The 14,437-nt window shown below is 32.7% G+C and overlaps 1 protein-coding gene and 1 long non-coding RNA gene across 2 annotated transcripts in view; one reads left to right on the top strand and one right to left on the bottom strand.

The window, feature by feature from the left end:
* The window catches only part of LOC111086821, a 19,369-nt gene extending 17,782 nt beyond the window's left edge, over positions 1-1,587 (top strand). The window contains exon 3 of the long non-coding RNA XR_002611536.1: positions 1,575-1,587. This is a non-coding gene — a long non-coding RNA (uncharacterized LOC111086821). The remainder of the gene's footprint in view (positions 1-1,574) is intronic.
* Positions 1-13,438, bottom strand: part of LOC106463688 (serine/threonine-protein phosphatase 2A 55 kDa regulatory subunit B alpha isoform-like) — a gene marked incomplete at its 5' end in the record, with an annotated part of 39,835 nt that extends 26,397 nt beyond the window's left edge. Inside the window, 1 exon segment of the mRNA XM_022391268.1 lies at positions 13,341-13,438. Coding sequence (XP_022246976.1) covers positions 13,341-13,438 — 98 coding nt within the window.
* Positions 13,439-14,437: the final 999 nt, after the last annotated feature.

Genomic DNA, 14,437 nt, shown 5'->3' on the forward strand with positions numbered 1-14,437 from the left:
ATTTTCTATATTCCTTAATGACGTAATGATGACGCAACATCGTATATAGATATAGAGTACATTATAATAAAGCCAGATTGAGTGAATTAAAATTAAGTAATTTATCAGTTCGGTTCCAGATAAATCAAAGATGTTTATGAGGAAATCTTTTAATCGTATGTCGTTTAAAAAATGGGCAAATGATTTTTTTTGTAATGTATCTTTACTAAAGGTAACAGTGTTGCAATGTGATTATGAAAGAATCATGATTATTTACTCGGTAATTTTATTTACAAGTCATTAAAATGTATTTAATCAAAATTACACTGCATTTATTTTTATTAAGGATTGTGACATGTTTTACGACGATAAATACTAAGTGAGAGTATTTAATGCAAATATTACAGATGATTGACAAGATAAACAGTGTCGAAAATTGGCTTTAAGATTTTAGATAAATTTATTAGTAAATAAATTGTTAGAGGGAGAATTTGTTTCCTATAGGAAGATCAGAAAGAGGATTATATTTCGTTTTCCAAACGTCTTCTGCATAATCCAAGATAATTCACATTTATAGAACTTTCAATGTTTGAAATTTTTTAGACAAGATTTGCATGAGTTTTGAGGTGTATAACTGTGAATTGTTTTCCATAAATTTAAAATTAACCATAAGTACATTTCAAATATTTACTGTGGCGTCATTCCATCACTATTAGATAAATGACATATACATTATTTGTAATTATTGTTGCCATAGCCATTCATGAAACGTAAGTGTCGTCGTGAGAAAAGTTTCCCTCATCCCCATCAGTCATATCACAGACAATATTTAGTCAACAGTGCATAGAAACTGTGCTTTTACCAATTTGCCAAGTATGAAAAAGTAAAAAGTTTAATTTAGTCTTATATGAAACTTCATGTGTCAACATGGTTGTAACATGAGATAATGTTAAGTTACATTCTGATAAATATTTCATGAATTCGCATGTAACGCCGAAAGTCCTGATATTACAATCGCGAAGATATATACACTGTTAAATATATAAATACTTGCTAAAGAGCTATTCTCTCTCTCACTCACTAATTCTATCTTCACACATAATAATATTGATTAAGAAGAACATGGGTTAAGTATATATAACCGGAGGTCAGAAAATACAGAGTTGAGTTCGTTGTATTAAAACGTCTTTGAATAAGTAAATCAGCAAGTCACACAACAACCACAACATATATAAAGTCGTGGTGGAACGGAATATATTAGAACTACATTTTGACATTACGTAGATTCTGATGCCACCGAAAACTGATCGCTTTTGGGAAGTGTATGTGACCATTTTTTATTCAAAATGTTCATAAAAATGTGCTCATATCGGGAATCTAAAATTTCCAAATCACTGGCACTAGAAAACAAGTGAATATGCCCACGACCACCGAGAAAGAGACTTGTAAATATTAGTATCCAAGAAACGGTAACCAAAGTGTAGAACCTTATAACCGGTGAGAATCTACATACACAAAGTTCAGTGGAAAAAGTAGTCCACGTGTCATAGGCAATAGCATGAAACACAATCTAGAAGGATCTCCATCTGGAAAAGTGACACAAGTCAAGTATACACAAGGTGCTTCCACGATATATCAGTTCAACCATCACATACCTCAAGCAGCTGGAGAAATAAAAAGGTATCCATACTCTTCCATATGAAGACGAACTGGTAAAGGGGCCAGGCACATCTTCTATGAATTTTTGTGTAACCGGACTGTTGAAATGGGCGCTGGGAAACTGTCGTCCCTGTATACAAGATGGATTACGTTTGGTTTGTTTTGATTTTCGCGCAAAGCTACACGAGGGCTATCTGCGCTAGCCGTCCCTAATTTAACAGTAAAAGACTAGAGGGTAGGCAGCTAGTCATCACCACTCTTTTACCAACGAATAGTGGGATTAACCATCATATTATAATATCAGACGGCTGAAAGGGCGAACATGTTTTGTGTGGATTACGGAAAGCTGCAGGAAGGTGTGGTGTGCTTTGAACATAACAGCCTTACATCGGAGCCTTTTACAATGGAACTGCGATGCACGGTAGTCCGAGAGAGCATGGCCGGATGTAGTGACATGGAGGCTCCAAAATGGTTTTAATATTAACTAATCAACCTTCCTATGTTCAGATTGTGCCACAAGAAAACAGATCCTTATAAATTCTCGAGAACAATTAAATATATTTATTTGAAGGTCTTTATGATGTCAAATATATTTAAGTATGTATATGTATCTCACAATCAAATACTTGTGTTTTCTATTTCTGTCGCGCAGTCCACATTTACAGCAAATGCTATGCAACTGTAACATACGAAAGTTAGGTCTATTTGACTCAAACATGATTACGATGCTAAGGGTGACTTTCGAGTTAGGTAATTCATCCTATTTAAATCTATCTAACCAGAGTAGGATAATGCTAGTTAATGAGGTTGAACATTTAAAATGTATTTCAAACAATAAATGTTATTAGAATGACTTTGTAGTAATTATTTGTAACTCATGTAATATATACGAAAAGCGACACACATTAAACACACTATGTCTAAATTACTATTGATGAACAATGATGTAAGTTACAAATAAATTGAGGGGCATTCGTTGGCATGGATGAAATAAATGTATCTCCTATGATGTCGTCAGAAGACAACTGTGTGAATGTTGTCAGTGGAAATTGGGTACCATAAATTCTTTGAATGTTATTAAAAAGTAATGAAAAAGAACGTGTACATTTAATAAATTAAAATACTCCTCCCCCATAAAAAGTTTAAAAACAACTTCAAAATGGTAATAAAAATACATATTTAATCAGACATAACGAAACACAACAACGGAGGACAAAATCACTGGAACAATTAGAGGATAACTGAAATTTCTAATATTAAAACCATGATAAGGCAAAATGCCATTCATCCCCTCAATTTATTTTTATGCAAAACAAAATAAAGCAAAATGTAACGTACATGATCGATCACTCAGCTTATGCTATATGTACTGATCTCACACAATCTTGTCAGCATTACAAATTTCGATTCTCTTTTACTCACCTTCTGAAGAGTATTCCACTTTAATCGTTTGTTTGTAATTAAGCACAAAGCTACACAATTGGCCATCTGTGCTCTGCCAACCACGGGTATCGAAACCCGGTTTCTAGCGTTGTAAGTCCGAAGACATATCGCTGTGCCACTGGGGGGGGGGGGGCTCCACTTTAATACAAGACTACTAGCCTTGATTTTAGTAGACCATCGACAAGGTTTGTGATATGATGCGCAAAATAAAGGTCAAAATATCCCAAAATTACGCTTGAATGATACAAAGTATACAGACTAAAACTTATATTAAATACTTAAATATCTAAATTAATAAACAAAATTTTATTCAACCATTTTAAAACTTATGAACTTTGTTATCGTTTTTATTAGCAGAAAAAGTATAATGCTTAAAACTGTTCGTGTTGTAGCTTGTACTTAAAAAAAAGTCAAAATATAACTTCATTAGTTTCCTTTTCTACGCTAATCTTTTGCGTTTCAATATGGCTTCTGGTGAAGTGATACAAGCTGTTGTTACGTGAATAGACAATATCCTTCAAACATGATACGTCAGAGGTCTATATATTTACTACATGTAAACACTACGTGCAGAATTATTGTGGTTCGCGAAATCATCAAATATCACCAAGTGGCTCTGAATTTTCAAAATTGTGGCATTCTAAACCAAGTAATATTTATTTGGTAAAAATGTAGCTTGAAAAGTGAAATTAAAATTCTTTAACAGTAATGTACAAAATATGTTATGAATCACTTGATATTTTACTATAATTAATGATAATAATTATTGAGATAGTGAGAGAATTGTTATTATTAATGACATATGCAGTAGAGCTGGGCAGTTAGTGGTATTTGCTAACTGATTAGCCAACAGTCCCATTAATCAATTAATTACACTTCATTACTGCAGTGTTCCTCAAACCACGGTATACACAGGCAAGAAAAAAAAAACAACTTTGCAAAAGCTTCTGACATCTAGTTGCCTTTCCTTTGGTCAGCAGTTCAAAATTAATGACAATGGCAGATAGTCTTTGCAAGTTTTCCCGTAAGGATAAGCAAGTTTGGTGGCAGTGTGATCTGAACCCAAGAACCCCAAATCACCAAAGCTAAAAGTAGGGAGAGAACAGATAGGCATATTACGTAGCTCTGTGCTTAATAACAAACAAATATAATAGTGTTTCAATTACTTGTATAGTTGGAATAATCAACAATAGCAACCATCAGAAAACCTAATTTTGATTACTCAACTGCTGGAATAATTAAAACTAGTAAAGATCAGAAGCATCCATGAACTTTTTTTTTGGCCTACCAAATGACAAATTTAACTTATATAATAAAAATTGGTGCAGTCCATTAGTCTGAGGGCGCACTATTCCAAAACCCCCGACGGTTTGACGAGGTTTTTTTTTTTAACATTTAAAATGTTAAATTGATTGTGTGGTTAGATTTGTGAAATTTTATGACAAAAAACACCTCAGGATTGGATTTGGGATTCTAGCTCTTTCGAGAGAATGGACATTCAATATATTTATTCCATAGTGCTGTGACAACAAAAGTTATATCCCCGACTCATTAAACATATTGAAAGTTCCAGTCAGTAAAATTATCTTGACACCAAGCCAATGTATTGAGCTGTACACTACATTGTCAAGTTAAATATTTCTAGAGCTAGCCTCCACAGTAGGCTGGACCCCCAAATCTCCACCAAGATGTACCCTTTAAACTTTTCATTTGAGATTGCATTCATCTATTATGGACCTAAGAATTTGTTTATTCATTCAGTTTTGAACTATATTGTGAAAACCAAAAATTTGGGACTATCGGGCCTTTGGAATACTGGGTGGTCACCTTAAAATTATCAAACCCTGTTTTAACAAAACTAGCATTTATAAAAACATCAAAAATACCACAGGCATAAAAGAACTCTTTACTACAAAAAAAAAATTTCATTTTTCAGTAGTAAATTTTTTGTTGCAGCACTCTTGTCACAAAACATAAAAAAAACTTTTATAAAGTTATAACATACTTGAATACATTCAATTAGGACTGTTCGAAAAACATTTATATGCTTTCCTTAATCACTGATCTATTTCAGTGTTTCTCAGCTAGATTTGCCAGATGGTCACCAGGTCCAGGCTTTGGTCATTGCAACCCCTTCCTTCCCATTATCTCTAAATGGGAGGAAAAAATTCTTGATGTTTTGATGCACCTCATCATAATTCATAACAAAAGTGACACGTGCACTTCTCGGACTCAAAAAAAAGAAAAGAAATTTTGACTCGGTGCCCACAGCCCGTAACTCCCCTGGAAACCTGCTTGCAACCCCAAGGGGGCCACAACCCATTGTTTGAGAAACTCTGATCTAGTTCTTTAGAGAAAAATCAAAAACACACACAAGAAAGTCTAAAATAATAAAGCAAGTAAACTTTTAGATAAATATTGTTTCACTGGATATGTTTATCACAACCTTCCTATCACACCATTGTGGCTTTTAAACCAGTTATATAGAAAATATTAGCCTTTTAGACCTATAGCTGTCACAATGTCCTTGCCTAGGAAAACCTCCTTATAAATCAGTTTTTATAGTAACTTTTTCACTTTCACACACTAAGCTAAGCTCCAAACTTAAATTAACAACTATTTTGTAGAATTACAAACAAATCATTGCTTGCCTTATGCAAAGACAATAATATTTTATTATAAATTTTGCGTATTTCTTCTTAACAAAAACTTTTTATACATTCAGATACCATATAAGTTACAATAGTTGTTTCTAAGTTCTATACAAGTAGCTTACCAAATGAAACACTACATCCTAAAATATTATGTACATTTGTAACTTGCAAGTTACATTAAGACCATTTTGTACAAAACTTCCAAACTTGATGTAAATTACTATTACTTGTGAAAAGGACTGGATTATGATTATCCTAAAACTAAAGTTAAGTTTTTTTCTAACATGACAATCAACCACTGCCCTAATCCGCTGTATATTTAAATTTTAAACTTATGACACTTTTTGGCAGATGAAATGTCTGAAAGTGAGAGTTTTTCTAATGCTACAAGTAGAAGTACGGAGTGTCAGTATTATTAGTACTAGTAGTCTAGAATACTATTATACTACTAACAAGTAACATTAATATACTTATAAGATATATAATATAGCACTACTAGTACTATACTTACGAGCCACACACACTCAATCATTTTTATGACTATAATAATAATTTATCAAGAAACTTACCTTCGGTTACGTCATCATCCGATGTTCCTTTTACCTGGGAAAAACACCACTGTATCTCCCCATTTCCTACAAAATATGAATAAAAAGGATTATGAGCATGTAAGTAACTACAACTTTCCATAAACTTGACCATCTTCGGAACGAAAGAGGCCATATTATCACTACTCTTCCGGAAGCGGTTACCGACAAACGAATAGTATGCTTTTACCTGCCATGATGGTTGAAATATATCGCTGTAGGTCACCGTGAAATATTTTCAAAACAGGTGATTTAAATAATATAAGAGTATCATATGTAAAAATTCACAGATGTCATCAGATTTCCTTGGGGTTGGCCAAAGATTTTACAAAATGGCGCACACCCCCTACCCCAGCGTCACGGTGACGTAACTTCACCGAGCACTGTGGGAAATAGAAACCGTAGCAAAGTTGCGACCACTGGCTACATCGATTTTTTCATAACCTTCGTCATTCGATGTACTTTCTTTTCCTAGTTTCTGTATAATCACTTTATATGTTAAAAATTTATACTAGCTTTAGAAATAATAGAGTAAATTTATGGAATAATTATAATTATCTTTTTAGTGATAACTTCATAAAACTGGTATGTGTTTTATTGACAGACTATAAACACTTGACTGTGAAGGTACAGATATATTGACATCTCCAATATAATCATTTTTCTATATGTTCTATGTAGAGTTAAGTAACAAAAGTCACTCAGATACGTAAGTTAGTTTCATTCTGTTAGTATTATTTTAAATTCCGCTTCATGGTCAAGAACCTGTCAGTTTGACGATTATGACTATATTTACAAAAAAAATTTGCTTTCTAAGCAATATGTTACACATGTTTTGCCGTCTGTTATAAAACAAGACAAAATTTCACATTTGTAGTTGCTCCTCTCTACGTTAATATATTTTTAAAGAACTAAGGTATTGAGGTTCAATAGTGGATAAAAATATTGAAGTTGAATGTTCAAACTATCTTAAATTTTTAGTAAGAATACATTTGTTGATGGAAAAGTCGGTTTATTATTACGAATTTTCTTTTTATCTTTGCATACGTATCTACTGAAACTGACAGCAGTTCAGTAACAATAACAACAACAACAACAAAAAACCACTTCAGTTTTTAATGTTAACTTTGGAATTGCCTGAAGTTATGTACGATTCCAAATATTTGTGTACAATTATGGGCGTTCTTGAAAGCTCGAACCTCCTCGAACGGGCGTGGTCTAGAGGCTTACGTGCTGATCCGTGAAATTGGAAAGGTAACCAGTTCACGTTCCGTTGCTGCAAAAACGTGTTCACCACTTGGCACCGTGGGTGCGTAATAAGAGTTACGGTCAAATGTTACTTTTCCATCAGAGCAGCTCAAGAATTGGCGGTGCTATTGACTAGCTGCTTTCCCTCTAGTTTATCAGTTAAAAATTAGGGACGGCTAGTGCATATAGGTCTTGTGTAATTTTGCACGAATTTTCAAAACAAGACATAGAAATGGACTCTTCACGATATTCGAAGATAAAGTTGCTAATTACTGTAATTTGAAAATAATTGCTAAACCTTTCTGTGACATCGCGTTAACTATCTTAGTTGTGACTCCTATTCCAAGGATTCGATGACGAGGAACCCCTAACATGCCCCTAACAGATTTTTTTTTTCACTGAAAATTGTGCATTTAATGGCATCTGAAGCTATTTTTACACCTTTTAATTATGTTTTATACGTATACGGGTCAGTTTAGGGGGTGCGATCGCACCCCACCCCTTGCCTAAGCACATGTATTCAGAATTGTAGCCCCCCTCCAGTAGCACAGTGGAATGTCTTCGGACTTACAACGCTAGAAACCGGGTTTCGATACTCGTGGTGGGCAGAGCACAGATAGCTCATTGTGTAGCTCTGTGCTTAATTACAAACAAACTTCAGAATTGTTGTAATGCTTTTAATACGAAGTTTTTTTTTATTCTTCAGCAATGTATATATATATATATATATATATATATATATATATATATGTACATAATGAAAAGTTACAGTCCACCTAATGATAGGGAAAACGTTTTATTTATCTTCTTACAACTTCTTCGGTTAGTTTAACTAATTTACACTGATAACACAATAATTTCACTTACTAACCTTCTTGTGTGCACAGGACTTCTCGTATCTCTAATTTTTTTGTCGAAACATAAATTCAATATTCAAAAACTGAAATCATAACTGATTGAAATTAACATACAAGCTGACTAGAAAATTTACTAATTCCATAATTAAACATCTGGTGTAACAGATTCACAAATCACTCATCGAGTATTCTAGCCTACTTCTTATTTTTATTGTGGTCAAATCCTTTCCTAAACTTTCAAGAAGGTTTTGGTTATTAAGCCATGCCTATCACATGGCATCTTGAAATATCCTCTAGCGAAATATGAATACAAGCAACTGAATTAAAAATGCATAGCTTTCAATAAGATAATAAGAAAAATGCCTGTTTCTGGAATTTACGACAAACTTCATCATATGTCAGCACTGTCTATAGGAGATATTGCGTGGTAGACATATCGTTGTACACTCTTCTTTACATTTATCTAGAGGTTCTTAATAATTGTAAGAAAAGTTTAAATTTCACAAATGGAGATTGGATATATACTACAGTGATACAGATTTTGTAGGTATTCTTTATTTTCTGTTTTTGCAAAATTTTTTAATGATATAGCAGTTGCATATCACGAAAAAATTATTGATTTGTTTTGTTTCAGAGGTAATAATACGTATAAAAAACTACAATATTATTTTAAAACAGATATGTTTTTTGTATTCCTCTTTACAGCTAATAGCCGTATATGGATAACATTCAATTGCAGTTGTTTGAGCTTGAAATTACGACTCTATATTTGTTTTGAGTTTCGCCCAAAGCTACAAGACTAGAATGAAGGCAGCTACTCATCATCACCTACCGCTAACTCTTGGGCTACTCTTTCACCAACGAATAGTGGGATTGACCGTCACATTATAACGTCGCCACGGCTGAAAGGGCGAGCATGTTTGGTTGGATGGGGATTCGAACCCGCAACCCTCAGATTGAGAGTCAAGCGCCCTAACCATCTGACCATGTAGAGCACGACTCTATATAAATTAATTTCTCAGTACAAGCAAAATAAATAAGTAAACAAGTTTAGCGTAGGTAAATTTACTTTATAATTCAACTTTCAACGAAAACAACTGTAGTCTGCCCATTTTCTCACAAAAGTTAAAAGCATGTTCTGATTGATAAAAAAATTCATAATTTCATAAATGTGTATTTAAGATTGTGTTTTGATTTTGCTATGCTTATTAGTCAATTACTATTCATATCTTAGAAAAAAGTAAAATTCAGGGTTGGACGACAAAAAAAAAAAATAAAACTCTCAGAACAAACATTAAAACTTCATATTTTGTTATTATAAAAGCATATATATATCAGAAGTAATAGAAACTAAAAGTTTATTTAGTCAAGCCTCAATATAAATTAAATTATACTCAGTCAATGCTACATAGATGAAAAAGATTTACAAACACACAAATGACAAGGCGTCACCTTGATCAACATCTGTTAGGCTTTAGATTCTTTTGTTGCCAAATTTCATATCTTTTTTTAGGCTGCAGAGCCTCCATGATCAAATTAGTTTAGTTTAAGCTATGTGATTTAATAAATGTTATCCCCAGCCTGTTTATTGTAAAATAATTGGAAACAAAGACTCAAAAAGAGCTAATATTTTAAACCTAATGATAACAAAATGGACCACTTAAATCTTAGAAATATCCGGATTTCCGGATATATCCGGAAGACTTTCATCATTATCTACACTACCAACCTCTTAAAAACCTTCCTGTAGCAAGTAAACCACAACTTCAAATACTTCAGCATTATGTGAAGATAACAGACTATTCATAAAACTAAAGTTTCCAATAATAGTAAGCCTACTTTATTTACAGCCTAACTATTCTGTTTAAACATACTGCTATTACTGTCAGATGACATATAGAACATGTCAATAAGTTTTTCTTTTCTTTCCAGAATGTCAACACATACTTTCTTCACATTATTTCACTTTTATTAGTATAATACCCACAGAAGAATTAAAAACCTTTCTAAAATAACATCTTTATTTAACAAAGACTTGGTAATACCATGACATCTAAAATGTTAACTACAAACCAAACTTCTATATCTGTCAACATTACTAATCTATTATAATTACATCTTCTAAAATCCGTCAAAATATTTTACTTCCTTGTTTCTAAACTTAGTGTAAATAGTCACTAAAAAAGTATCCCAAACACACTGTTTTCAAACCTACTTAAGTGAATACCACTACATTTGAGAATTTATTCCATAGATCCAGCAAGTTTACTTACTGATCTAGATATATACTTAATAATCTCCAAAACAATGCTTGTTTACAATTTTTTGTCTGCAAACACTTTAAAAAAACTTCTAAAAAATGAGCTGACAATTTATAGCAGGAACAATTATTTTTAATTATTTAAAAACTCCACTCATCACAAGCATTATTAAGTTAAACACGCCTACAAAAATTCTAAACTATCTTTTTTCCTGTCTACCATTAAATTATTATTTATCTTCACAACATGCTGAACTTTTGTTCTTGGTAAGCAACTGTAACCCTTGTTTTACTGCATGCAACTTTAAATGTAACTATCAGTATGCTGAATTATAAAATCTTCTACAAAAAAATTCTGTCTTTCACATCTTAGAGATGTTACAATTACCAGCATCCAAATTAAATTACTGCCACTTGCATCTTCAGCTCTAGCCTTCTTCCATCATGCATCTTAGTAAACCCAGAATTTTCCTCCTAGTAGCCTAAATTTTAAAACACTTTCAAGTTTCTTTCTTAGTTCTATAATATCTTCACCTAACCTCGTACCTTTCTCTTTCAGTTCTGCAATTTTTCCTTTAACACGAAAGTTTGATAAGTACATTCCAAAGAATTATGCTGATACTCTGGAAAACTACAGTTTAGTCCATTATTTTAAAAAATTATTTACCTTTTGTATTCACATCCTGCTCAGTTTTCATCATTTACTCCTTCAATAATCCCAATTATATTAACCAATAAGTTAGAAACACCACAAATGGAGAACCAAGCATCAAATAAAACAAAACTGAAACTATACAAGTAACAGAAAAAAAAAGAGAGTAAATCTATCTCAACATTCCCTACAAAAAACAATGCATGTTATTAAAAACAATGATGAATTAATTCACAAAGTGTATCCTGACAAGGATCATTTTGACAATACTAACTTGCCAGTCAGAAACATGGCCTTTCTATCACAAAGTTAGCTTGCTTTGTCAACTTCACATTGCTCAAGCTTCACCATAAGAGCATTTGTTAAACTTATGACAGAAGAATAGTAAAGACATGCTTGGGAGTTGCTAGCAGGAACAGTATTTGCTACAAATACATAACTAAATATTATCAACTGACCAAACTTTTATTAGTATGTTGTTCAGATCAACAAATTTCAACCCAATGCCAGTTGATAATGCCTCTACTGAATGCAATACGTGTCTATTATATAAAGGATGCTTAGAGTTCTCATATTCTGAATGCACTCTTTACTGACATCCAGAAGAAGGTTGTACCAAGTATCTTTGAAAACCTTTTAGGGCTTCACTGTGCTTTGTCTTAAATGTCAGGTCCAAGAAAAATTTTCCCTTCATTCTCCACCAATCTCTTAAAAAGCAATGTTTATCTTGGATAAAACAATAAAAACTCAAAGCATGGACAGTGTCATCTCTGGGAAAAAGCTGAGAAATTAATATAGGTTTTGGAGTCTGTCATTAAATGAAACTGATACTCCAAGAGTGACTCTTGTTAAACATCTGATACCCCATGAGTAAGTCTTATTCTGAATGTTTTCAAAAACCTAGAAAAAGCACCTGACAACTACATTACCAATTTCTCCTGTCACCAACACTGAAAAGAAGAAAATCCTTAATGATTACAACATACATAAGAAGTTTGTACTTCACCCAAATCCTACAGCTGCAAAAATTCTGGATCCTGCATACAAAAGAAAATTATTTTATGGCTTGGGTTGATAAAGATGCAAAATAAGTCTGTAGATCAACCCATTTATGTGGAAATGTCTGGAAAATGGGATGAATGGATTGTTTAGAAAGGCTGTCAGCTCTGATGTGGCAAAAAGATGTATGTGGATTGTCTACACTGAGCATAATGGCCCCTTTAATCTTCTGCAACAATGAAGCAATCCTTCCAAACACACAGTTTGTGCATACTAGGAATGTTCTGACTAACTTTAACAAGGACAAGAATGGTAATACATATTGCACTTAACTGGAAAATTTTCACCATAAGATCTCAAAGTGAAGGACATTATGAACAAGCATGCTCCACTTCAACTGGTCAAATTAAAAGTGGTTGTTGAAGAGAGAGGACAAGGCTAAGAATGTTAACAACACCAAATAATAGATGACAAATAATCAAGCCACAAATCTTCTAAAACAATTAAAATTAAATTTTTCTTCTGAAACACGACTTGTTCAGTCATTTTCAAAACCGTGTTTATTATGTTTAAAATTAATATCAATATTCAGAAGAAGTTATTAAATAATCTTTATACTAAAAAAAGTGCTTATTTTACAAAATAGCTCAATTACTACTGTAGTTATCTTACTGTTGTAAACAGTAACAAAGAAATTGTTTTATTTTTGAACAGTATTAAGAACACTTTTCAAATCAGTAACAAGTTATATTATCAAAATTTAAGTAATAAAACTTAATGATTTTGAATAAATAACTTTCAGATATTTAAAACAACACAATACAAATCAATGGCATAGAGTATAAATTATCACTGTAGATAACATTTTCAATAATATAATTCTTTAAATTAGAAATAATTTTACATTGCTACAGCATACAAATGTGCACCTTAAGAAAACTTCAAATGAAAACTACAAGATCTACATACAAGTTTGTTTAATACATAATTAGATCAACATACTTCTGGATCACGCTGGAAAATTACAACTCTTCCACCTTTGTCACCAGTGGCAAGTAACTCTCCACTATGGTTGAATTCAACACAGGAAATAATATCAGCTGAAATATGAAAAGAACATTACCAGCATCCAAATTAATGAAAACTACAAGAAACATTACAGAAAAATTTAAATAACTTTTCTGAACATTTGTACATAAAACACATTTTAAAGAGGAAAAACAATCTAAAATTACATTTCTGGACTTTCACTTACATACACAGAACTTTCTGAACCATTCTCAATCTTTTTTATTAGATGAAAGTTGTACAACACTGGTATACAAAATTCAACTGTAACCATCAATTTTCTCATAGCCTTCAACCTACATAAAATCCTGAAAACCTCCGGTTTTCTTCCTGAGAAACACATTTTTTAAAATTATTTATCGGATTTTGGTGTTCCATGCCACCAGGTAAGCGTTTATGCAATCGCACGGTTTGTTTACATTTGGCGACAGGGCGCCGCCATTTTGTAGTCTCGCAATCCTTGCTGGCGTGTATACGAGACCTTGTATGCTTATAATGCAAACTTCATGTCATGTGAACGAGATTTTATCTCGAAAACGTGCTTTAGAAAATGCGGTCATTCTTTTGTGTACCTTTCTATTGAGCGAGACAATTGAAGAGTCTTATCTATCCAAAGGTGTTTACCGAAGCGATAATAGATCAAATGAAATGTACAAACAAGTAGATAGGTCGGTGGATATCAGTAGCATAGAAGGAAAGGTAAAGAACAAGTTCAAATGGTCGTGGCTGGAGGAAAAGGATGTAAATGGTGACTTTTTATTGGACTTTGTGTGGAAAGTGGACAGGCCAGGATATGCACTATGCACGTGGTTAGTAAATTTTACTTTATAGATCTATTAAAGTTTATAATCATTTCTTGTACTGGAGTTTTAGAAAATCGTTAATAATTTCTTAATTATCATTCAATGACGTAACTGATCAAGACGGCAAATCAAAGGATCAGTATTTGAGAAGTCTCAAGAATACAGACAGATCCAACCCTGCCTGGGATAAATGACAGCCCCCGACTGGATCACTGGTGGAGAGAGGTT

The sequence above is a fragment of the Limulus polyphemus genome, unplaced genomic scaffold, assembly GCF_000517525.1.
Source record: "Limulus polyphemus unplaced genomic scaffold, Limulus_polyphemus-2.1.2 Scaffold1461, whole genome shotgun sequence".
Classification (NCBI taxonomy): domain Eukaryota; kingdom Metazoa; phylum Arthropoda; class Merostomata; order Xiphosura; family Limulidae; genus Limulus; species Limulus polyphemus.